This window comes from Rutidosis leptorrhynchoides, chromosome 7 (assembly GCF_046630445.1).
Source record: "Rutidosis leptorrhynchoides isolate AG116_Rl617_1_P2 chromosome 7, CSIRO_AGI_Rlap_v1, whole genome shotgun sequence".
Classification (NCBI taxonomy): Eukaryota; Viridiplantae; Streptophyta; class Magnoliopsida; order Asterales; family Asteraceae; genus Rutidosis; species Rutidosis leptorrhynchoides.
In genome coordinates this window covers 28,063,061-28,089,903 of record NC_092339.1, presented here as the reverse complement: position 1 = coordinate 28,089,903, position 26,843 = coordinate 28,063,061, and the positions used below count along the sequence as shown (strand labels likewise).

At 37.5% G+C, this 26,843-nt stretch overlaps 1 protein-coding gene across 1 annotated transcript; it reads right to left on the bottom strand.

Annotated features, from left to right (window-relative positions):
- Positions 1-16,584: 16,584 nt before the first annotated feature.
- Positions 16,585-17,599, bottom strand: LOC139858178 ((+)-cis,trans-nepetalactol synthase NEPS1-like). Its single transcript, XM_071847035.1, has one exon. The coding sequence runs from the start codon at positions 17,570-17,572 to the stop codon at positions 16,751-16,753; it is 822 nt and encodes a 273-aa protein (XP_071703136.1). The 5' UTR covers positions 17,573-17,599; the 3' UTR covers positions 16,585-16,750.
- Between the last annotated feature and the right edge of the window lie 9,244 nt (positions 17,600-26,843).

Here is a 26,843-nt window from a genome sequence, read left to right as displayed (position 1 = left end):
TTTACCCATGATTGAGAGGGACAGTTGATGGAAATTTTTTTTTACCATAATGGCCAAATTAAATAAATATAGTTAATCTAAAAATTTGGAGTTTTTCGAAGAACTTTTATCCGCCACTAATTATCAATGGAACACGAATAATACCCCTATTATATATGTCAACACAGAAACACAGTAACTTGATCCGTGAACTAAATTTCTTCATAGTGGATACAGTGTGTACAGTTAGATTAAATTATTATAAGATATTTATCATATCATCTATATGTATGTAAAAGAATATAATCGTTTATCATTTAATTAACTTGTCTTCCTTCTTCTTTTCTTTGCCATCAACCGAACATTTTTCTTTGTTGTTACTATCATCAACCATGAACACCAACGTTAACCACTTCAAATCCACACCATCATATGCATACACATGATCATATATCATCCCCACCATGCTCAAATCAATCGAATACTATTTTTTTTAATCCGGTTACTACCTGCTCGAAAGCCCTTCAAGAATACCACCACTTTCATCTAATCACCATCCTATCAATTATTCTGCTTCGCTGTTACATGTTTATGTTTTAATTCTGTCCGAAGGAAACCCATAAAGAACCGTTGCCTGTTATGTCTATTTGCTACTCAAAAACAACCAACACCATGATCCTTGGGTCACCACCATCTACCTACCTATATTATGATTCGAACACACACCACTCCTACTTCCACCTAAGTACTACAGCTTTGGTTAGAAACCGTAACATTGCCATCTCTCTACATCTCTCTCATCGTATCCTTCTTGTGATCTCTGTCCAAACAACCTAACAAAACTACAAACATTGTGCCTTAGTGTGCTGGTGTGAACTCTCAACAAACCACCACCATATCTTTAAAACCCATGTCACCACCTTTCGAAACATCATCAAAAACTGTTGTGCTATTATTTTTTTCTGCCGTCTGTTTCTCCTTGCTATTATTCGACAACCAAAACATTCTTGGTAAGCTACTACTACAACTAAACTTTTCTATTTATGTTAAATGGAAAAGGGATCTAATGTAAAGATTCATTATTAGTGGATTAGTGCTAGTAGGGCTAATTAGAAGAAACAAATAAAGGATTAGAATTGCTGACAAAAGAGAATATATAATGACAAAGTGATAGTGGCACACTTGGCTACAGTTTTTGTTTATTTATTTATTGGTGTTTCGGTTTAACATATAGTAGAACAAGCCACCAATAATTGTAGCGGATTACTAGATTGATAAGTGGAATCTATATATTAACATAGAGCCGTAAGTTTTGTTATGGATCTTAAACACTTATATCAAGCTGCTGTGGCTGTGTTGCGTGTCCAACCAGAACCGAGCTACCGTCCTTGATAACCGATGTTTAATGGATCACTATGGTTAACTAGTTGGGCCACCATGACTATCCATTTTGTATTGGGCCGTGAATTTGATTTAATATTTGGGCTGTGAATTTGACTATAGTTAATTAGAACAAATTGATGATAATGAAAGTTGATGGGGAATGGATCATATGATTAGAATTATAATTAGGATATGATATATATGATGGTGATGAGAGATGATATACGAATATGGTATTGAAAATATTTAAACTGTTGATGATGATTAAGAGCATGTGATCACGATGATCATGATGATGATGATGATGATGATGGTATTTGTTAAGATAATAATAAGGAATAAGATATTGGATGATGATGTCGTGATATGGTGGCATGACGATGTTGTTATTGATATTAGGATAATGATAATGATATAGATGATGGTATGATGAAGAAAGACATAAATATTATGGGTGAACTATAATTAAAATGAGATATTAATTGGAAAAAAATGGAAATGGTTGAATGACTGAAAACGTTATCGGGTTAGTGGGACGTCGCGGGTTCAAACCCGGACTTGGGCATTTTAAAGACTACTTCTTTGAGGTAGTTTACTTATTACTCATTATTATTATTATTATTATTATTATTATTATTATTATTATTATTATTATTATTATTATTATTATTATTATTATTATTATTATTATTATTATTATTATCATTATCATTTTAATGTAAGTAGTATTATTATTGAAACTAAATTTTTCTATAAAAATTATCATTTTATTAATGGGACTACCATTATTATTATTATTAGAACTATCATTATTTTTAACATTACTATTTTTATTATCATTTTTTTTTATTATTTCTAACACTAATATTATTATTTTTATCATTATTATTATTAGTATTATTAATATATCGAATAAAGATTTTCTATATAAAAATATATTATTTACATAAAACATAACTATATTAATATGGTTGTGATAAATATTAATTATCTATTTGATGTATATAAAGATAAATATAGTTAATTTAGTTATTAATGCATCGTACAAGTTACTAAAATAACAATTAATAATAATAATACCTAAATTTGTTTGATTACCATTATATGTGTTAATAAACATATAAATGATATAGGTTCGTGAATCCGAGGCCAACCCTACTTTGTTCAATATAGTCATATGTATTTTTACTACAAAATACATTAGGTGAGTTCATTTGCTCCCTTTTACTCTTTACATTTTTGGGACTGAGAATACATGCGCTATTTTTACAACTGCTTTATTAAATGCCTTTGAAATATATTTTGAACTGCGAATACATGAAATGCTTTTATAAATGTTTGACGAGATAGACATAAGCAAAACATTCCTCGAATGAATTATTATGCAGACAGAAGTTCTGCGGATTATTATTGAATTATGTGGACATGATAATTGCCACTATTGAATTATGTGGACATGATAATTGCCACCAATTGATATGAATGTTATGTATCGAGAGAATGATTTTATACACAGGTTATGTGTATGTTATTTTTGTGCACAAGATATGTGTACGGTTACTAAGATTTATGAAAGATGATTTCGTACACGAGAAAGGTGTACTGTATTTAAAAGATATCGCATGTACATTACAGGTGGGTATAGGATTCGGGCTCATTTGTACCATGCAGGATTTAAATCTTGTGGTCTATCAAAATGATGAATTTTATTGTTTTATGATAAACCTATGAACTCACCAACCTTTTGGTTGACACTTTAAAGCATGTTCATTCTTAGGTATGAAAGAAATCTTTCACTGTGCATTTGCTCATTTACATGGAGTCGTTTATGGCATATAGAAGTCAGTTCATTGTGATGGTACCAGATGTTATTGTATTCGTTCAGGAAAATTTGGACGGGGTATGACAACGTCGATGTTTAGAATTGATTAAAGACTACGATTGTGAGATTAAGTACCATCCGGGTAAAGCAAATGTGGTCGCAGATGCTCTGAGTCGCAAGAAAACCATCGAAAATGTTAGATTTATGAGAATTGAAATAGTTTTAGACTTGATTGATCGATTGAAAACCGTTCAGTTAGTAGCTTTGAATGACAAAAACCTAAAGACTGAGCTAATGACTAAAAGAAAATTTGACCTATGCAATGATTCTAGAGGATTAAAGACCTATAATGACCGTATTTGGGTGCCGTTGCTTGGAGATTTGAGGGATTTAATCCTTACTGAAGCGCATAAATCGAGATTATCAGTGCATCCAGGTAGTACAAAGATGTATAGAGACTTGAAAACATTGTATTGGTGGCCGACAATGAAGACAGATGTTGTAAATTTTGTCGAAAAATGTCATATTTGTGCGCAAGTTAAAGCAGAACATCAGAAACCGTATGGATCTCTACGAGAGTTAGAAATTCCTCAGTGGAAATGGGATCATATAACGATGGATTTTGTAACCAAGTTACCCCAAACCCAGAAAGGACACGACATGATCTGGGTGATTGTGGATCGTCTAATAAAGAGTGCTCACTTTTTAGCTACTCGTGAAACAGCTTCGTTAAGTGATTTGGCAGAATTGTACTTGAAAGAGATCGTTAGTCGACATGGTATACCATTGTCAATAGTTTTCGATAGAGATACTAGGTTTGTATCAAACTTCTGGAACAGTTTACAACAGAATCTGGGTACGCGTGTGAATTTAAGTACATCATATCATCCACAAACAGACGGTCAGATTGAACGAACGATTCAAACATTAGAAGACATGTTGAGAGCGTGTGTCTTAGAATATGGTGGTTCTTGGGATTCGCATCTTTCATTGATAGAGTTTGCTTACAACAATTCATATCATTCGAGTATTGGAATGTCGCCATATGAAATGTTGTATGGTCATAAGTGTAGAACTCCGACATGTTGGTTAGAAGCAGGTGATAAACAATTTGCAGGTCCCGAAATTGTTCAGTTAACTGCAGAAAAAGTCGAAATTGCACGTGAGAAGTTAAAAGCAGCCAGAGACCGACAAAAGATGTATGCTGATCCACGCAGACGTCCGGTAATTTTTAATGTAGGTGATCGTGTATACTTGAAGGTATCACCGTGGAAAGGGTGATCAGATTTGGTAAACGTGGTAAACTAGCTCCGAGATTTATTGGGCCATTTTCTATCAAAGAAATTTTGAATGATCAGACTGTTGTTTTAGATCTTCTATCAGAGTTAGCAGGAATACACAACACGTTCAATGTTTGTTATTTAAGAAAGTGTAAAGTAGACGATGAAAGTCAGATTCTTCCATTGAAGGATTTGAAAGTTGATTTAACTAAGAAGTTAGTAGAAGAGCCGGTTAGAATAGTGGACAAGAAAGTCACAAAGCTAAGAAAGAAACAGATTCCTATGGTGTTAGTGGAATGGCGGCACAGTTTAGGTTCTAACTTGACGTGGAAAACCGAGGAGTTAATGAGGGCGTGCTATCCCCATTTGTTTGACCTTGACCAGATTCCGAGGACGGAATCTTCTTAAGGGGGTAGATTTGTAACATCCTCAATCGGGCCTAGTTGTAAGATTACTATTTTTGCCCTTAAGTTAGTATTGTGTTACTATATGCTTTTATTTTTATTCAATATTTATTATTATTTGATGATGTAGTTAGGACCAGTTTGTGACAAGGGTCGCAGAACAGGTTTGTTTATTTAAATTGGATTTCGTTTGGGTTGCCAAATGATGTACGAAAGATATCAGATAACTGATAAATACCCGTGTGTTGTGAGGTGGGGAATATAGCAGCCTTAAGTGATTAAGTGTAGGATAATACTTTCATTTTCCAGTTATTCCCAAATATCACCAACCGTACCTAACCTTCATCATACATCAAACCCTAATCCTTAAACATTGATCTTGAGCTCAAATTGGTGCTAGAATTGTGTTTGTTATCGTTTACTGAGTCTATCAAGGTATGTAACATGTGTTTTTGTGTTCAATTCGTTGTTAAATTCATAGTTTTGTGTGAGTTTTGTAAAAAGCTTGAATTTGTGTCAAAACAATTGATTTAAGTGTTGTTATGGTCAAATTGTTGTGGGTTTTGAGTCTATAACAAGTAGTGAACAAGTTGTGGTCGATTTTGGTGTTTAAAACGAGCTCTAGATCGAGATTTGAGAATTTCATCGTGAAGTCCGTAGCCTTTGTTCAGTTTCTGATGAAGATGAACACACTCGGCCGACTGTCGGTCGACATTCGATCGACTGAGGGTTGAACCGGCCGATTGATGAAGACAACCGACCGACTGTTTAGTGAACCGACCGACTGAGATTTACCTTCGGTCGATTGATGTAATACCAAATGAATCGACCGACTGGGAAGGTCAGTCGACTGGTTGTGTCGACAGTCGACCGACTTTAAGATTCAGTCGACCGACTGAGTGTCCAGGGCAGAATATTTTACCTAAGTGTTGATTTTTTAGCCGTTATGCTGCCCATTTGTATTTTGATGATCTGATGTAAATTTTGAAAGCGCATAAGTGTTAAGCAAAAAAATTTAGCGGACACTTTTTCTGACAAAAAATTTCTGTATTGTGTTATTTGGGGTTAACGGACAGAAACTAACTTGTGTATATGTTTTCTCAGGAGAAAAGGAGACAGAGAAGGTTCAGTGATTAGATAGCTGAATACCTTCTCGTTTGCTGGTAATCGGTGAGTGGGACTGACTGGAGAATATAGTATATAGAAGCATGTTATATTATGATTGCCATGCTTGTCAAATATACTTATTATTGTGATTAGTTAGTTCCTTGTGATGACTGCATGTTGGTTGATGTTTGCCTGTTGGAACCCAGTGCGTCCCTATCTTGTGGTAGCCTAATTCGATAGGAGAGATCAACCTGCGGGTTGGGTTCCTCATGTGGTAGCCTATTTGCATCCGTGTAGTATATGTTTGAATGACGCATTCGTCGCGTGTGGATGATTTATGCAGCACGGTATGTAGGAGGAACTTCCAGTAAACCCCAGCCCGATCAACTGGAGGTTAATGGTTTAACCGCCGGAGTCTCTATAGACTGCACTACTGGGTGATGTTTGTGTGTTAGACTATGTGACATGATTAGTATAACACTTATGTATGCTATGGCCTGTAGTTAGTCGTACTCACTTAGCTTCGTGCTAATTCCCCTCCATCTCCTCCCTGCAAGTTATTAGCTTTTGTAGATAGTGCTTCTGGGAGAAGACGGGCATGATGATGTTATGTTTGACAGGGTTAACTCTGATGTGGTCTTTTAGAATATGAACCGTGTACTTTTGAAAACAGAATGTATTTACGTCTCTTCCTGTTAATATGTAAATTATTTTAATGACACGTGACATCGGTTTGTACAAATGTCGATATCGTATTTAATTAATATTATGCTTTCGCCACGTATTTATTATTAAAAAAAAATAGCGGTGTCACATGTTCTTACTGTTTTTTCAGTGTCTTCACCCGTTGACGGATGACGTTTTATTGATTTTGTGCGTCCGGGAGCTCTTTTCGGCTTAATGGGAGGATTTACAATTGGTAGGACGTTGGGCCCCGGATCCGACCATTCAGACTGATGGGGCAAAGGAAGGATGTGCTCCATATACGTACTTATATAAGTTTCTGTCATGAACCAATGAGATACAAATTGAGTAACATCAGCTACTCCAAAGAGTCGTGCTGCTGCAATAACATGTCCGCATGGTATGCCTGATCCTTGCCACTGCCCACATGAACAAACTTTATCTGCTAGATTAACGAGGCCATTTTTCGCCCATCGCGCACTTCTACTAGATTGTTTGTCGATGGAATTGCTTGCCATCTTCTTGACTTTTTCGTCCTCTTGGCTAGTTTATGTTCAGCATATGGAGTAACAGTTGAAGTAAGACTAACCGATTGGTTGCGATGTTTGAAATACCAATCTTGTACCGAAGCGCGAAAAAATTCCAATAACATGCAAACATATAGTTTTCGAGCGTGTACGAATACTGCATTAACAGACTCTACACTGTTGCTAGTAAGGTATGAATACCTAACATGTTCAGCTCTACTTCTAGACCATTTGTGGAACCCAACATCACTTAAAATTTTGTAAGACGCTTTCAATCTTCTTCGAAATACATTAAGATGATCCTCAAAATCTGACGCACGATAAGCTTTGACCATTTTCCAATAATGCCATTCAAAATATTTGAATTTGTTGGATTTACTTTTAATGCTTGCAAACAAATAACGAGCGCAGAAACAGTGAAACGCTTCGGGAAACACGGTTGAAACACCATGTGCTATTGGCAAACCTCGATCGGAAATAAAAGTAAGCTCTGACATACAATCACCCATTCCACAAGTCATTAAATGGTCTCGTAGGTTGCCCAAAAACCAATCCAAAGACTCGTTTGTCTCGCCGCCAGCAATTCCATAAGCCAATGGCAAAATTCCATTATTGCCATCCATCGCAACAGCAACTAAATTTGTACCCAAATATCCTGCCTTCAAATGCGCTCCATCGACGATGATTATCGGGCGACAATATTGAACAAATGATCGAACCTGCAGGAATGAACAATGTTAAAACAAATATTTTTTAATAGATACGCAATGAACGCAAGGACGCAAACAAATGGTAATGGTGATACTTACAACTACGCCAAGGGAATAATAACACATCAGAAATCTATTTTCTTTATCTGTGATCAAATTCGTTACGCTTCCGGGGTTGTGAATCTTAATGTTATATAGGTAAATAGGAAGCATTTGGTACGACTCTTCACTACACCCACGAAGCATCTGTAATGTATGACATTTGGCCCTCCATGCTTGATTGTAAGATATGTTGACACCGAATCAGTTGCCTATATCCGCACGTATATCGTTTGCTTTATATTCCCGGTTTGCAGATTTGAATGAATCCACAAGCATACTACCCAACACCTTTTTGGTTGCATGTTTATTGTTTCCCATAATTAGTGTGCGTGAGCATGTGTGTACGTCATGCAGTTTCTTTACCATAAAGTTTTCAGTGAATCGTATTATGTAAGCACTACATTTCCACTCACAGTTTGGCAACACACATTTAGCGGTGTACCGAGATTTGTCTGACTTTACAGGCTTTATTTGGAAGTTTTCTTCAAGACATTTTGTAAAAAGGGTGTTTATAAACTCTTCTTTATTTAGGAAAGTTTGACGAACTTTTATTAAATCTGACACCCTATACGTGGTTGGTATTTCAGTCGTATGTCCGCGCTCTTCCTCATGCTGACTCAAAAGAGTTGGCATATTCCAGAACGGATCTTGCTTTTCTTCTTCATATTGGAATTCTGCATCTCCGTCTTTTCCTCCATCTGAATCACTATCTTCGACCAGAGGTACCTCAAACGGGTGGTTTAATTCTTTAATTTTACATACGTTTTCAAGACCATAGTTATGCAAATCAAACTCTTCTGTGTTTGGAAGTGGCAATTCAGGTTCTTCCACTTCGAAATTGTTACTTGCGAGGTTTTCTTCGGTATCATGTTGTAGTAACAATTGTTGTGGTTGGTGTTTTGGTGTTTTGGTGGTTTTGGTTTTTTTGGTGTTTTGGTGGTTTCTTGGTTTTGTTGTAGTAGTGGCTGGTTTGTCGAGTATTTTGTTTCTGGATTTCGTTGTGGCTGATGCATTATTACTCTATCGACAATATAAATATCAATAGGAGCATTTACAATTGCATATTGTAAAAACTCTTGAAAGTCTTCATCATCATCAGTAATATCAAAAAAATGATTATTAAAAACATATCTCATTGAAACAGCTGCATTGGGTGAGAATTCAATCTTTTTAAGAACATTTTTTAACAATATTCTCCGATTCATTGGTTTTACGGGCGCAATTGGGAGTCTTAAACCGAATTCTAAAACAATCTCGTGGCATATATATGGGTATGTTGTTAATGTACTCAAAATAACCCCCACAACATTTATTAACAACAAATTTATCATCATTAACACAATTCATAATGACAAAAAATAGTGAAAAAATAGTTAAAATAGTATATCAACGTGGGTATAAGCTCTGCATTGAAAACTTTTGAAATTGTTATGAGACTGTGATTTCAAAGTCTCATGGTCAATCTAAATATAGGGACAAAATGTTATCCGTAAAAATCTAGGATATCTGACGAAATCTTATCCACAAAATCATATTTCTGATCAGATAAGGTCGCAAGCTCGCAAGGCGCAAGGACGCAAGCTTGCGCCTTGCGAGGGCAAGACGCAAGTCTTCTTGCGTCTTGCGAGGGCAACCTGACAAATTTTTTTTTTGGGCTCCAGCGCAAGACTTTGTTTGGGAATGGGCATTTTGGCTATAATCCCATTACCAAATGATTTTGACGAGTACTTGCAGAAGTTGAAACAAACATCAAGTGAATTTTTACTAAATTTTACATAGTGCTTAATTGATTTATATACAGACGTATATATGAAAGAACTGATATAGATAATCAACATCCTTACTCGTTATTGCTCTATAGCATTGATTGTGTGTATTGGTCTTGGGCAAATGTTCAAATGCGTAGATAGGGCAATACACTCGATGTGATCACGGTCATCTGACGGTTATGCTTGAAGTCGTTGCCTAATACGGCATGTGGATTTGACACGCATACACTGAGTTAGCATGTTCAATCAATGAACATCCTAAATACAAGTTCGTTGTTCCACAACTTGTTAAATGACTCGGTAGGATCGTATAACTCCTTTGGGTATGTTTCATTTTTTATTCCCATATGTATCTCCATGTGTGTTTTACAACTGTTTCATTTATTGGCCGAAAGTTCTTTTGAGAACCAACATTTTGCCCTCGAGTAGTGATCATGCATATATTTTCCGAGGGAAAATACATCCACAAACAACAATATGAGATGGGTTTTTTAGGCGTCATCGTCGTTAACCTCCGGTCCGGTTACCGTGATAACCCGTACCCGAGATGATGATCTCGGGAGGGTGGCTAACGAATTGCCCGCCGATCGATAGTCGGAACCTAACGACGACAAGAGGGAGAAAAACCCTACAAGATCCGTAGGTAAAAACCCTAGATCGTGAGAGATCGTGTAGTCGCCGTAAAGAGGCATTTAGCGTGAGATGCGGAGAGCCGTATGCGATGGATGCCGAATGCGTTGCGGTGGAGGGGCGTGTGAACTTGATGTAGGTTTTCCCCAATATTTATAGATGGGAATTAGGGTTTAGATGACTTGTGGACTAAGTCAATCTTAAGCCCTAATTAATAAACCCTACGCCATCAAGTCCCCCAAGTTCGGTATGATATTTTTGCCAAGTATCGTATCGAACTTCTCATTATGCTGCGGAAAATAAGTTCACATGATCCTGCGCAAACAACTGTGCGTAAACCCGCGAACAGATGCGTGTAAAACCGCATGCAGAGTGCGCGGGGAAACCGCGTGAACCACCATGCGTAAAACTGCATGAAAATTGCGTCTAAAGCTGCGGACACTGTGCGCAAAGCGCGCGAACAGTTTTTTGGGGTTAACGGACAGAAACTAACTTGTGTATATGTTTTCTCAGGAGAAAAGGAGACAGAGAAGGTTCAGTGATTAGATAGCTGAATACCTTCTCGTTTGGTGGTAATCGGTGAGTGGGACTGACTGGAGAATATAGTATATAGAAGCATGTTATATTATGATTGCCATGCTTGTCAAATATACTTATTATTGTGATTAGTTAGTTCCTTGTGATGACTGCATGTTGGTTGATGTTTGCCTGTTGGAACCCAGTGCGTCCCTATCTTGTGGTAGCCTAATTCGATAGGAGAGATCAACCTGCGGGTTGGGTTCCTCATGTGGTAGCCTATTTGCATCCGTGTAGTATATGTTTGAATGATGCATTCGTCGCGTGTGGATGATTTATGCAGCACGGTATGTAGGAGGAACTTCCAATAAACCCCAGCCCGATCAACTGGAGGTTAATGGTTTAACCGCCGGAGTCTCTATAGACTGCACTACTGGGTGATGTTTGTGTGTTAGACTATGTGACATGATTAGTATAACACTTATGTATGCTATGGCCTGTAGTTAGTCGTACTCACTTAGCTTCGTGCTAATTCCCCTCCATCTCCTCCCTGCAAGTTATTAGCTTTTGTAGATAGTGCTTCTGGGAGAAGACGGGCATGATGATGTTATGTTTGACAGGGTTAACTCTGATGTGGTCTTTTAGAATATGAACCGTGTACTTTTGAAAACAGAATGTATTTACGTCTCTTCCTGTTAATATGTAAATTATTTTAATGGCACGTGACATCGGTTTGTACAAATGTCGATATCGTATTTAATTAATATTATGCTTCCGCCACGTATTTATTATTAAAAAAAATAGCGGTGTCACATGTTCTTACTGTTTTTTCAGTGTCTTCACCCGTTGACGGATGACGTTTTGTTGATTTTGTGCGTCCGGCAGCTCTTTTCGGCTTAATGGGAGGATTTACAATTGGTAGGACGTTGGGCCCCGGATCCGACCATTCAGACCGATGGGGCAAAGGAAGGATGTGCTCCATATACGTACTTATATAAGTTTCTGTCATGAACCAATGAGATACAAATTGAGTAACATCAGCTACTCCAAAGAGTCGTGCTGCTGCAATAACATGTCCGCATGGTATGCCTGATCCTTGCCACTGCCCACATGAACAAACTTTATCTGCTAGATTAACGAGGCCATTTTTCGTCCATCGCGCACTTCCACTAGATTGTTTGTCGATGGAATTGCTTGCCATCTTCTTGACTTTTTCGTCCTCTTGGCTAGTTTATGTTCAGCATATGGAGTAACAGTTGAAGTAAGACTAACCGATTGGTTGCGATGTTTGAAATACCAATCTTGTACCGAAGCGCGAAAAAATTCCAATAACATGCAAACATGTAGTTTTCGAGCATGTACGAATAGTGCATTAACAGACTCTACACTGTTGCTAGTAAGGTATGAATACCTAACATGTTCAGCTCTACTTCTAGACCATTTGTGGAACCCAACATCACTTAAAATTTTGTAAGACGCTTTCAATCTTCTTCGAAATACATCAAGATGATCCTCAAAATCCGACGCACGATAAGCTTTGACCATTTTCCAATAATGCCATTCAAAATATTTGAATTTGTTGGATTTACTTTTAATGCTTGCAAACAAATGACGAGCGCAGAAACAGTGAAACGCTTCGGGAAACACGGTTGAAACACCATGTGCTATTGGCAAACCTCGATCAGAAATAAAAGTAAGCTCTGACATACGATCACCCATTCCACAAGTCATTAAATGGTCTCGTAGGTTGCCCAAAAACCAATCCAAAGACTCGTTTGTCTCGCCGCCAGCAATTCCATAAGCCAATGGCAAAATTCCATTATTGCCATCCATCGCAACAGCAACTAAATTTGTACCCAAATATCCTGCCTTCAAATGCGCTCCATCGACGATGATTATCGGGCGACAATGTTGAACAAATGATCGAACCTGCAGGAATGAACAATGTTAAAACAAATATTTTTTAATAGATACGCAATGAACGCAAGGACGCAAACAAATGGTAATGGTGATACTTACAACTACGCCAAGGGAATAATAACACATCAGAAATCTATTTTCTTTGTCTGTGATCAAATTCGTTACGCTTTCGGGGTTGTGAATCTTAATGTTATATAGGTAAATAGGAAGCATTTGGTACGACTCTTCACTACTCCCACGAAGCATCTGTAATGTATGACATTTGGCCCTCCATGCTTGATTGTAAGATATGCTGACACCGAATCAGTTGCCTATATCCGCACGTATATCGTTTGCTTTATATTCCCGGTTTGCAGATTTGAATGAATCCACAAGCATACTACCCAACACCTTTTTGGTTGCATGTTTATTGTTTCCCATAATTAGTGTGCGTGAGCATGTGTGTACGTCATGCAGTTTCTTTACCATAAAGTTTTCAGTGAATCGTATTATGTAAGCACTACATTTCCACTCACAGTTTGGCAACACACATTTAGCGGTGTACCGAGATTTGTCTGACTTTACAGGCTTTATTTGGAAGTTTTCTTCAAGACATTTTGTAAAAAGGGTGTTTATAAACTCTTCTTTATTTAGGAAAGTTTGACGAACTTTTATTAAATCTGACACCCTATACGTGGTTGGTATTTCAGTCGTATGTTCGCGCTCTTCCTCATGCTGGCTCAAAAGAGTTGGCATATTCCAGAACGGATCTTGCTTTTCTTCTTCATATTGGAATTCTGCGTCTCCGTCTTTTCCTCCATCTGAATCACTATCTTCGACCAGAGGTACCTCAAACGGGTGGTTTAATTCTTTAATTTTACATACGTTTTCAAGACCATAGTTATGCAAATCAAACTCTTCTGTGTTTGGAAGTGGCAATTCAGGTTCTTCCACTTCGAAATTGTTACTTGCGAGGTTTTCTTCGGTATCATGTTGTAGTAACAATTGTTGTGGTTGGTGTTTTGGTGTTTTGGTGGTTTTGGTTTTTTTGGTGTTTTGGTGGTTTCTTGGTTTTGTTGTAGTAATGGATGGTTTGTCGAGTATTTTGTTTCTGGATTTCGTTGTGGCTGATGCATTATTACTCTATCGACAATATAAATATCAATAGGAGCATTTACAATTGCATATTGTAAAAACTCTTGAAAGTCTTCATCATCATCAGTAATATCAAAAAAATGATTATTAAAAACATATCTCATTGAAACAGCTGCATTGGGTGAGAATTCAATCTTTTTAAGAACATTTTTTAACAATATTCTCCGATTCATTGGTTTTACGGGCGCAATTGGGAGTCTTAAACCGAATTCTAAAACAATCTCGTGGCATATATATGGGTATGTTGTTAATGTACTCAAAATAACCCCCACAACATTTATTAACAACAAATTTATCATCATTAACACAATTCATAATTACAAAAAATAGTGAAAAAATAGTTAAAATAGTACCTCAACGTAGGTATAAGCTCTGCATTGAAAACTTTTGAAATTGTTATGAGACTGTGATTTCAAAGTCTCATGGTCAATCTAAATATAGGGACAAAATGTTATCCGTAAAAATCTAGGATATCTGACGAAATCTTATCCACAAAATCGTATTTCTGATCAGATAAGGTCGCAAGCTCGCAAGGCGCAAGGACGCAAGCTTGCGCCTTGCGAGGGCAAGACGCAAGTCTTTTTGCGTCGTGCGAGGGCAACCTGACAAATTTTTTTTTTGGGCTCCAACGCAAGACTTTGTTTGGGAATGGGCATTTTGGCTATAATCCCATTACCAAATGATTTTGACGAGTACTTGCAGAAGTTGAAACAAACATCAAGTGAATTTTTACTTAATTTTACATAGTGCTTAATTGATTTATATACAGACGTATATATGAAAGAACTGATATAGATAATCAACATCCTTACTCGTTATTGCTCTATAGCATTGATTGTGTGTATTGGTCTTGGGCAAATGTTCAAATGCGTAGATAGGGCAATACACTTGATGTGATCACGGTCATCTGACGGTTATGCTTGAAGTCGTTGCCTAATACGGCATGTGGATTTGACACGCATACACTGAGTTAGCATGTTCAATCAATGAACATCCTAAATACAAGTTCGTTGTTCCACAACTTGTTAAATGACTCGGTAGGATCGTATAACTCCTTTGGGTATGTTTCATTTTTTATTCCCATATGTATCTCCATGTGTGTTTTACAACTGTTTCATTTATTGGTCGAAAGTTCTTTTGAGAACCAAAATTTTGCCCTCGAGTAGTGATCATGCATATATTTTCCGAGGGAAAATACATCCACAAACAACAATATGAGATGGGTTTTTTTAGGCGTCATCGTCGTTAACCTCCGGTCCGGTTACCGTGATAACCCGTACCCGAGATGATGATCTCGGGAGGGTGGCTAACGAATTGCCCGCCGGTCGATAGTCGGAACCTAACGACGACAAGAGGGAGAAAAACCCTACAAGATCCGTAGGTAAAAACCCTAGATCGTGAGAGATCGTGTAGTCGCCGTAAAGAGGCATTTAGCGTGAGATGCGGAGAGCCGTATGCGATGGATGCCGAATGCGTTGCGGTGGAGGGGCGTGTGAACTTGATGTAGGTTTTTTCCCATATTTATAGATGGGAATTAGGGTTTAGATGACTTGTGGACTAAGTCAATCTTAAGCCCTAATTAATAAACCCTACGCCATCAAGTCCCCCAAGTTCGGTATGATATTTTTGCCAAGTATCGTATCGAACTTCTCATTATGCTGCGGAAAATAAGTTCACATGATCCTGCGCAAACAACTGTGCGTAAACCCGCGAACAGATGCGCGTAAAACCGCATGCAGAGTGCGCGGGGAAACCGCGTGAACCACCATGCGTAAAACTGCATGAAAATTGCGTCTAAAGCTGCGGACACTGTGCGCAAAGCGCGCGAACAGTTACGCAGGCGCACGAACATCTGCGCGAAAGATACATGTACTTAAAACCGCATATAACGAATTAAAAGCTCAATAAGATAGATAAACCTTTGATACCCGCGTGATTGCGAGAGTATGAGACGTCATGTTGCGTCTCTCAACGAGAGCACCACTTGATCATGCATATATTTTCCGAGGGAAAATACATCCACAAACAACAATATGAGATGGGTTTTTTTAGGCGTCATCGTCGTTAACCTCCGGTCCGGTTACCGTGATAACCCGTACCCGAGATGATGATCTCGGGAGGGTGGCTAACGAATTGCCCGCCGGTCGATAGTCGGAACCTAACGACGACAAGAGGGAGAAAAACCCTACAAGATCCGTAGGTAAAAACCCTAGATCGTGAGAGATCGTGTAGTCGCCGTAAAGAGGCATTTAGCGTGAGATGCGGAGAGCCGTATGCGATGGATGCCGAATGCGTTGCGGTGGAGGGGCGTGTGAACTTGATGTAGGTTTTCCCCCATATTTATAGATGGGAATTAGGGTTTAGATGACTTGTGGACTAAGTCAATCTTAAGCCCTAATTAATAAACCCTACGCCATCAAGTAGAGAGATAATATTCCCTATCTGCAAGTGTAGAAACAATTTCTTGATTTGTGGGTGGAAAAATGACTTTCTTTTTATTATAGGGTAAGAGGAATGATTGTGTACGTTGCATCTGTCATATATCTCACATTAGTAGGATTGAGTGTTATTGTTGTTGTAGGAATCATAAATGCCCGTAGCTGCTTAAAAAGGCTATTTAATGAGACATCATTAAGACATTTACACTAGTAATTTATACTTGAATATGATATGATAAATCATGGGACATCATCAGGACATGTATACAAATATTGAGTGATGGCACAAGCAATATAATCTTGACTTCAACACGTTCAAGCATGTCACATGGGCGACCCTGAACTTCAATCATTGTACCTAATCATATCATCCGAATCCGGTATTTTGGTTAACCCACCATCCACCACAAGATCTTGCCCGGTAACAAACCCGGAATCATCCGATACCAAAAACAACACACTTTTCGCCACATCCTCAACCCTCAACTCAACCCCTTTCAAACTCGATAACGCCCCGTACACATTCATCGTCCTTTTCGCTTCCTCAACCCCCCTTTTAGCCAACGAAGTCACAACAGCAGAAGGCGACACACAATTCACTCGTATTCCATACTCGCCCAATTGCTTACTCGCTGACCGTACTAACCCCAACACCGCGTGCTTCCCCATCACATAATCCGTACGCATGCTCGCACCACGTGACGCCACAATACTCCCTGTACAAACAATACATCCTCTCACGTGCTTCTCCACCATCGCACGTGCGGCATATTTTACACAAGCAGCCATTCCACGTACGTTGATACCGTACAAATGGTCGAATTCTTGTAAATCGAGATCGAGAATCGTTTGACTGGATTGACTTACGATTCCTGCGTTGCTAAACATGATGTCTAGCTGTCCGTACGTTTGAACGGTGAAATCGATTAGGGAGATTACTTGTTGTTCGTTAGATACATCGCAATGAAAGTAAGTGCAGCAATTAGAGCCAATTGAAGAAGCTACTTGTTCGCCTTTTTCATTCTGGATATCTGCAATTACGACGAATGAGCCGTGGTTAGCTAAAAGACGAGCGGTTGCTTCTCCGATTCCGCTTGCGCCGCCGGTGATTATGGATATTTTTCCGGCGAGTTTTTGGGTTGTTGATGTAGCTATTTTAGCTTCCATAATTCTAGTAGTAACAGAAATGATGTAATTAACTGATGTAATTTAACCGTACCACTAGATAACTAGTGGTTGTATTTAAAGTTAGAAATATTGGTAGTTGGCTGCAAAATGAGTGGGACCATGACTCATTCATTTCAACTTAGTTACACGTGGTAGTCACCATTTTTATAGTACATGCTATATCACAAAATGTGCATTGCAAAGTTATTTTTTTTTGAAAAGCCAAACAATATTATTAAAATAAAGAAAAGAGTACAATCGGGATGTCCAGGGGACATAATTACAATCGAATAAGACGTAAATATCTACATGTAAACTCGAAAAGGTATGCTAAAAACTAAAGATTAACACGAAGAAATGGACAATAGGGTTGGTTAAAATGATGGTAGGAAAAAGCCTTCATCCACCGGTCACTACTTAGGAGGATCAACTTGAAAAGACAAGCCGGACTAGACTCGAAAAACAGTGCTGATCAAGCAGCGACAAAGCAATCGAGCCTAGCACCACTTAGACCCCACTAAATAATAATTCGGCGGAATCCGGCATAAAAAACCTACGTTAACCAACACCTACTCGAGAATTCGAGGCATCGAAAAGTTTGGGATTCGTAATCCATGTTAGCCAATTCAACGATCCTTTTTTCCAGCGACAATTTATCCACTCGAAGCATTTACTTTGGATATCCGCGATAATATTTGGGGGGCTGAGGTGAGAATTACCAAAGGTGCGGGAATTTCTATGAGTCCAAATATGATAAGCAGTGACCCAAACCACGGCTTGCCAAATTGTGAAACCAAGATTCGAGGAAATAAAAGGAGAAGTGCTTTTAGCTATTTCTGAAGTGTTGGAAAAAATTAAAAGATCGAATTTCCACCATTTTCGGATTCTTTCCCAAATGTCTTTGGCGAAGGAGCAAGAAATTAGCGTGTGCTGCAAAGTCTCAATATCGTCGTCACAAACCGGGCATCTTAGAGAGTGAAGATCAATACCCTTTTTATCGAGGGCAGCCCTAACCGGGAGTTTGTCTTGTTTCATTCTCCAAATAAAGATGCCAATCTTTTGCGGGATAAAAGGGTTGATATCGGTAGGTTGGGGGGGCAGCATAGAGGTGAAGAGATTTCCAGCTGCTACGATGTTAAGCAACTGAACGATCGAGCAGGTAGTGAACACTCCGTTACCGTTGTGTTTCCAGGACCAAGAAGAAGAAGTGCTATTCGAGAAATGATGGCATCTGATTTCGGCAATAAGTCTATCTAATTCATCCGCCGTCCTCCATCTAGGCTCAATGTTCCAAGCCCAAGTGAAATCTAGCGAAGAATCAGAGAAATGAATCCGATATGGAATCAGGACGTCTTTGGAAGATTCAATCCTAAAAAGTCGAGGGAAAGCGTCTTTAAGAGGAACGTCGCCAAGCCATTTATCTAGCCAGAATCTCGTATCGGCACCTTTACCTACATCTTTAACAAACGCATTAGAAAGATTACACCCTAACTTGGTTAGGGTGTTTTCAATTTTGATAATGTTAAACCACGTACGACCCGATAGTTTTTTCATTTTGCTGTCGGGTAAAGGAGAAGTGAAACCCAAACCCCCCCCCCCCCCCCCCCCCCCCCCCCGTTACCATAAATGCTTTTAATAATACGAATCCACAAAACATTGTCACCCGAAAGAAATCTCCACCACCATTTGGCGAGGAGAGAAAGATTTTTAAATTTTAAAGAGCACACATTTAGGCCACCGAATTCATAAGGTAAAATGATTTGGTCCCATTTAACCCAAGCCATTTTCTTTTCATCATGAGAACCCCCCCAAAAAAAATCACGGCGAAGACCTTCAAGTTCTTTGATTACACTTACCGGTGCTTTAAAAAGTGAGAAGTAATATAGAGGTAGGCTTGTTAGGACCGCTTTAATGAGAGTGAGTCTACCACCGTAAGAAATGGTTTTTGCTTTCCAATCCGAGAGTCGTTTTTTAAATTTTTCAAAAATGGGGGACCAATTATTATGTGAGTTTAGGTTTGCCCCGATTGGAAGTCCAAGATAATTAAATGGAAACGAACCTTCTTTACAACAAAACCAAGTAGCCAAGCTTTTTAGTTCGGAGTTAGAGGTTCCAATACCATAAACACTGCTTTTATTAAGATTAATTTTAAGACCGGAAAGCTCCTCAAAACACTTAAGTATTTTCAAAATATTTCTAACCTCAGATTTGTTCCATTTCCCAAAAATAATGGTGTCATCCGCATATTGAAGATGCTACACAACAACCTTATCACTACCAATCTCAACACCATTAATGAATTTTTTGTTTGTTGCAAGTTTTAAAAGTTGGTTTAAACCTTCCCCGGCTAGGATGAAAAGAAAGGGAGATAATGGATCTCCTTGTCTTACACCCCTTTTAGGGAAGAATTGGTCGGTGGGAGAACCATTAATTAAGACCGAGATCGATGTCGAGTTGAGGCAAGACATAATCCATTTGACCCATTTAGCCCCGAAACCCATTGCATTCATAATTGAACTAAGGAAATCCCAATCTAAACAATCGAAAGCCTTTTCAAAGTCAACTTTAAAAATAAAACTTTTTTGTTTTGTGGATTTGAGGTCATCAATGGACTCAAGTGTGATTAAAACTCCATCAAGAATGTATCTATTAGAAATAAATGCACTTTGTTCATCACCTATTAGTCTCGGGATAATTTTCCTGATTCGGTTTGCAAGTAATTTTGAAAGAATTTTATAATAACTACCGATGAGACTAATAGGTCTATAATTAGAAAAGTTGAGAGGATCATTGACCTTTGGGATAAGTGTGATGAAGGAGGCGTTGCATCCATTAGAAATGGTTCCCGAATCCCAGAATCCGTTTATAGCATTAAGGAGGTCACCTTTGATTATGCCCCAGAATTTGATGTAAAACGCTATGTTAAAACCGTCCGGGCCCGGTGCTTTGTTTCTACCACAACCTTTGATCGCATCTAATACTTCTGATTCACTGAACATAGATTCTAAAGCTACGGTAGAAGCAGGGTCAATTTTTGGCCCTTCCCAACTATTTAACATCCAAGCATCCGAGGTGTTTTTCTTGAAGAGACCCTGAAAAAAATTAAAAGCTTCATTTTTTATAAGTAACGGGTTAGAATTCCATACCCCACCGATGTTGATGCCATGAATATTATTTTTCTGATTTCTTCGGCGTATGTAGGAGTGAAAGAATTTACTGTTCTCATCCCCTTCTAAAGCCCACTTAAATCTAGACTTTTGTTTGAGCATTTCAACATGAGACTTATCTTTACTAAGAAGAGATTCCTTGTCTTTCATCCATTTGGTGTAATCATCCACGCTAAGGTCGGTTAACTCGGCTTTCCTTTCCCAATCATTCACGACACGGGACAATTCCTCTATTTCAGTTTTCAATTTTCCATGTGAGGTAGAATACCATTTTCGAAGTTCTTGTTTGACTAACTTGAGTTTATCACGAAAAATGCAGTCAGGTTTAGTACTGTTGACGGTTTTCTCCCAAGTAGATTTGATGATGTCGTAGGATTCTTCATGATTTAACCATTCATCAAAAACCTTAACCGGTTTAGGACCAAAATCAGCATTACCATCTTGTAAAATAAGAGGGCAATGATCCGTATGCTTTTTATCCAAAACCAAAACATTAATATTCGGCCATTGAGATAAGAGATTTTCAGAAACAAGAAATCTATCAAGTTTGCTGAATTTTCTTCCGTTATCACTAATTCGAGTATAAGTTCTTCCTCCCAGTGGCAAGTCAAGCAAGGAGTTATCTTTAATAAAATCGTTGAAAAGTTTTGCTCTTCTTTCACAAAATTCCGTGTTCTTTCTTTCAGAGGAGAATCTGACTTCATTGAAATCACCAAAAATGGCCCACATTGCACCGTCATAATTCAAAATATCATTAAGATCGTTCCACATTTTCTTTTTTTCCGGATCGGTTTGAGGCCCATATGTGTTCACGAGAATGAGTTCCGTACCTACATCTTTCCAAAATCCTTTTATCGCAATAAAGGAGTCACGCTCAACAACACGGTTAGTAATAAAAATATTTGGGTCCCAAATCGTGATAATCCCGCCCGAATTACCTTTTGATTTTTTGAAAGCGTATTTATAGTTGTTGTTACCCCAAACCGATTCCACCCAACGTTCTGAAATCCTATCGGCTTTAGTTTCCTGAAGAGCAATGACATTAGGGTTTTGAAGGAAACACACACGTTTGAACCAATTGAATTTGTTTTTGTCATCTAGACCTAAGCCTCTAATATTTAGTGATAAAATCTTCATTATTAAACGGTTTAAAAAAATCTCGACAAAAAAGGAAGAGTACAGAAAGTACCTCAACATGTAGATTGAACAGATTTTCTTGTTAGCCCGAGAAGTTTACCAATGTCCTCACAATGCATCGAACTTTCAGAAAGCGAGTGAGAGTCTTATAGATGTATGCTTTCCATATATATATATTTATATTTATATAAAACTGAGACATCATCAACTAGTTTAACCAGTCATTACTTAAATTGTTATATAGTTAAAGACACACGCATCCGATATTTTTATTTTTAATAAGTATATCAGCGGAGCTCTATGAATAGTAAACGCATGCATTTCCGTCATTTTACCCTATGCAGAAGCTCCACATGTTTCCATTCTCACATCACTGTATTACCACCTAGGTTTCTATCCCTCTCTCACAACAAATCCCCAACACCATACGCCTCTCCATCTTTTACTCTGACGAATCCGTCTTCTCCAACCTTTAATATTCTCTTTTTTCACTGACAATACCGATGTGTTCTATCAACGATTGCGGGACTTCGAAGCTGTCGATTAAATATTAGGGTTTTCTTCATCTACTAAGTCGATTCTATTAATGCATCTACTCACTAGATTACATCGGTCGTTAGCTGTCGTACATCTGCTCGTAATCGATTCGAACAGGTTCTCCGTTCGGAGATCAAACCGGTGGACGGCGGTTGCTTGAACAGGAGGTGGACGACAGCTGGTGGTAGACTGCAGCTGTTTGAGATGCAGCGGATGGACTGCCAAATCTTCTTCAAAATCCCTAATAAGGTAAGTGCAGGTGGTTGTTTTTGTAAAATAAATAATTTTTATTACCAACAAATGTCGGTTTATACTCCTATTGTAGTCAAGTGTTTGATTAAATGCTTCGATAAATATTGAAATAAAAATGCTTGACATTAGTACTCTATTAATTTTTGTAGTGTTGAAAGCATGTATTTGTATGCCTTACTGCTGTTGAAATAGTGTAATTTTTTGAAATTATGTTGGTTTTATGATGTATTTGTGTAGGTAGTTCATGGAAATCTATAGTTATGGAGGTTGGATATTCTTTGGAAAACGAGTGAGTTATGGAGGTTGGGTAAAAGATCAATGTGTGATTGGATCAAAAGAGATAATATGGGGTACGGGTCAGAATGTGTTGGGTTGGCCAAAACATATTCTCTTCTTTAATAGTTCCAGTACGGGTAGGCCGGTAATCGGTCAAAGCAATTATGTTACTAGCCATATTAGTAGATTACTGCTTCTTAACGATATTAGTATGTTACTGCTTTTGTTCAACTCTTGGCTTACTTGGTTCTTATTTTGCAGTATGTTGAAGACCTTGAGATGTTTGTGTGTTGTTTGAAAAGAAAATATAAAGGTTCATTAGTTATGCCTAAAAAGTGGTCCCATTTTAGGTCAGCTGTCCTCTAATTTTTATAAATACAATACGCTAATAATGTATTATTATGAATATAACTTTTCATGTTGCTTAACTCATGGTCATATTAAAGTATCCTAATTAGAAGTTATTCGCCTTCGTAATTCATTATCATCATTATTACCGATAAAATATTGATTATTATAGGTTCCGAAGCATCAAAAGTTCGATTTTTATGCAATTGTGTGCCACATGAGCCCACTTGGTAAGCACAACAAAACTTTATGGGGATCCTTACTATTTTAGATGGCTTTTAAAATAAAGGTTTGTATTATACGTATAAAAAGTGATTGTTTGCTTTAGGGAACTAGGCTTCTAAAGATTGTAGTAGGTAGGCGATTTGATGAGAAAACAATTTTTAAATGGTCATTTGTGTTGTGTAAATGTAACTTTTAACGTTGCACTGATTCTCCATACCACAACATCACATGGGTGTCTGCTTGTATTTTCACACCTTTAATAAGTACTCTGTAGTATACATTGCTGAGTATAGGTGACAATGGTGGGTCGACAGGTTATCCCTCTAACCGTTCTTACACTCTTACTTAGAAGGTACGTTGCATTGATTATGCTGTCTTATTACTATCATTTCCAATATGTTGTTCTGTTTAGGAATTGTTGATCTATAGTATATCTTTGTGCAGTTATTTGTAGTTCCATGTACTTTATTAATTTATTCTGAATATCCACTAATTTAGAAATGGTTGCTGTATCTTATTTCTTACCCATTTTGTAATTGGTCAAATAAATCCCACTAAAAATATTGTATTTTATATATATACTGTAACGATTTTTTACTTTTGTACTGTTTTAAGGCGAATTAGATGTGATAATGAATGCGAAGCTGGAGATGATATTGGTTTATCTAGAAAAAATAAAGAAAAAAAAATGGGATTGTGAGATATATTTTCTGTAATTTTAGTTATTAAAAATGTTTTCTTGGTTTATGTTGTTCCAGGATGTTTTTGTGGTAAGATGGCTGTTGTACAGGAATAATGGATTGCTTATGTGATGAAGAAATATTATGTTAGCACCAAAGATTGCTTAAAGGTAAAAAGGCCAGAATATATTCACACTAACTCATTACTTATATCAACACATATACCATTTTCAGACAGACAGATTCACATTCACGGAACAATACAACGACTTAATGAAACCAGGTCTTGAACCTCGATCCGTCAGGTGTAGACTCTGAATATCAGGTTTGAAAATCTTTTATGTTATACCAAGTAAGAATGACGTAGTTGACTTTAATAGTTTAAGAGGACAATTTGGTGGGGATGCTAAGCTCCATCGTAAGATTGTAAATGGATCCATCGGTGCAATTCATTAAGGTTTTGCTTTTTAATTAACCTTAGTTGTATACATCATGATTTTATTGAAGTTCAAATTAATTTTATGTTTTTAGTGTTTAAATTAATTGGGTTTACAAGTATCACCTCTAATCTGCATGTTTATCTATTGTTTCATGTTAAATAGTTCCTTCTATGTAAAAATGATATATATGTTTTTATAATCACTTGCAGTCGGTATACCTGTCATAAGATGGTCCATAAGATGGTCCGGAATAGATAGTGAGGGTAACATTTTACTATTCGACTTACTGAGACCAAGTCTTGAGGGCCTGTTTTGCTGTTTGTATATTATGATTTATGAGAGAGATTTTGGGTTGAAATGATCAATTGTTAACTATATTTCTACACCATACAGCTGCAAGTTATATACTACGAGTATTATTCGTATTTGTGCTTGGTAGCATATTCAGTGTCTCAGTTGTGAATTTCTTTTATAGTTTGCAAATAGGTAATTTGGGATTTTGTATTCTACTATGCATCGAGTATTTCAGTTGTGTTTGCCACTTTGTTATGTTCAGTAACGACGCATGTGCTATGATCCTATTAGAAACTGGTTTAGATTCTTTAGCAAAACTTTTTATCAACCTCTCTAATAAGTAATCTTTTGTAATATAACAAACATATTCTCTAAATACATATAGTAATATTAAAGTATTAACAATCTTTGAACACAATCTAACGAATTAATTGCAGCATCGCGCGAACCTGGCCTCTTTCTAGCTGTATATATTCACTTACAAAAAATTAGCTACAGTAACAGTCAAAATTGGCCAACTGATTTTGACTTTGAAAATCAAGATATTTGGAGGGGTATATATTAAACAAACCAAAAGTAAACAAAATCGAATTGGTGGATCAGTTGGTGAGGTTGCTTGGTGTAAGCTGATGGTCGCAGGTTCAGGCTCGACTCTTGCTGCAGCATCTTCTTTTTCTTCGGGCTACCGATTTTGAGTCCAGTGAAGCGGGCCGACCCGAATACTTGTTTATATAAAATTGAAACATCATAAGTACTAGTTTAACCGGTCATTATTTCTATTAACATCATCCGATGAAACTTAAAACCTAACTATCGATAAGAATCTTTATTATGCCTACAACCAATCAATTGTAATTATTAAAAGACGGAACGTTCTAGACTTTCTTGATGAGTTTCTTAGAGTGCTCCCAACCAAGACTAAATTTCTTTCAGGACTAACCAACCATTCAACGCCACATCAGTACCTCCATCCCACTTCCTTCACAGGACTAAACCAGGACTAAATACTCCAACAATGACACTCCTTCCCCACCTACTATATTAATTAATTAATCAATTGTACAAGATTAGTAGCAAAAAGTACCACAAAACTTGCAAGCCTTCCGTCCTCAAATGTGTTGTAAATGGACGGAAACATGGACGAGATACCTGGGCGCCATCCTGGACTAAAGCTGGGCTAGGTGGTGCCAGTGGTGTCCTCCTGGACGGGACCATTGGGAGCACTCTTAGAGCGGTTGAGTTACTACTATCATACTCCGTATATTTTATGTAAACTGTATATCACGAAATTACTACTATAAGACTATTTCTAACTCTGGCGGTGATGTCAGAGTCGGATTATGTACTTTTTGGTGAAAAAGTGGGTATTTGACTGTGACTGTATTTGACAACCGTTAACCCAAAATGTCAAATTATTGTGTCAAATATTGATAGGGTGAAGTGGTAAAATCTGATTGGAAGTTGGGTGAAAAATAAATAAATTAAATATAAATAATAAGTATATACTGTGAATGGGATCACGAGCCAACACGAAACGGAAAAATTAAGACAATAACCTCACGAAAATATACTGTTCTGTTCCAAAGGCAACTCACAAACATCAGCTTGCGTCCTAGACAGTGTATGCTTGTTGAATTGTTTCTATGTTTAGACACAGAGTCTAACCACCGATCCAACGTGACCCTTCAGCGTATGCAATTCTCTCAACCTAACAAATACCTGAACTCAAATCAACATTCATGAAATGTTGGGGAAAATTTGAATCGAAGCTTTAGAAATATTTGAAAAGAAATAATAAACCATAGCATGCGATATCTGCTCTCCGTTTGGCTTCATATGGTTAAGTTCAGTGACATTCGTGCGATTAACAAACCGAGCTGACACAAGCACAAATAACATATAAAAATTGCACACG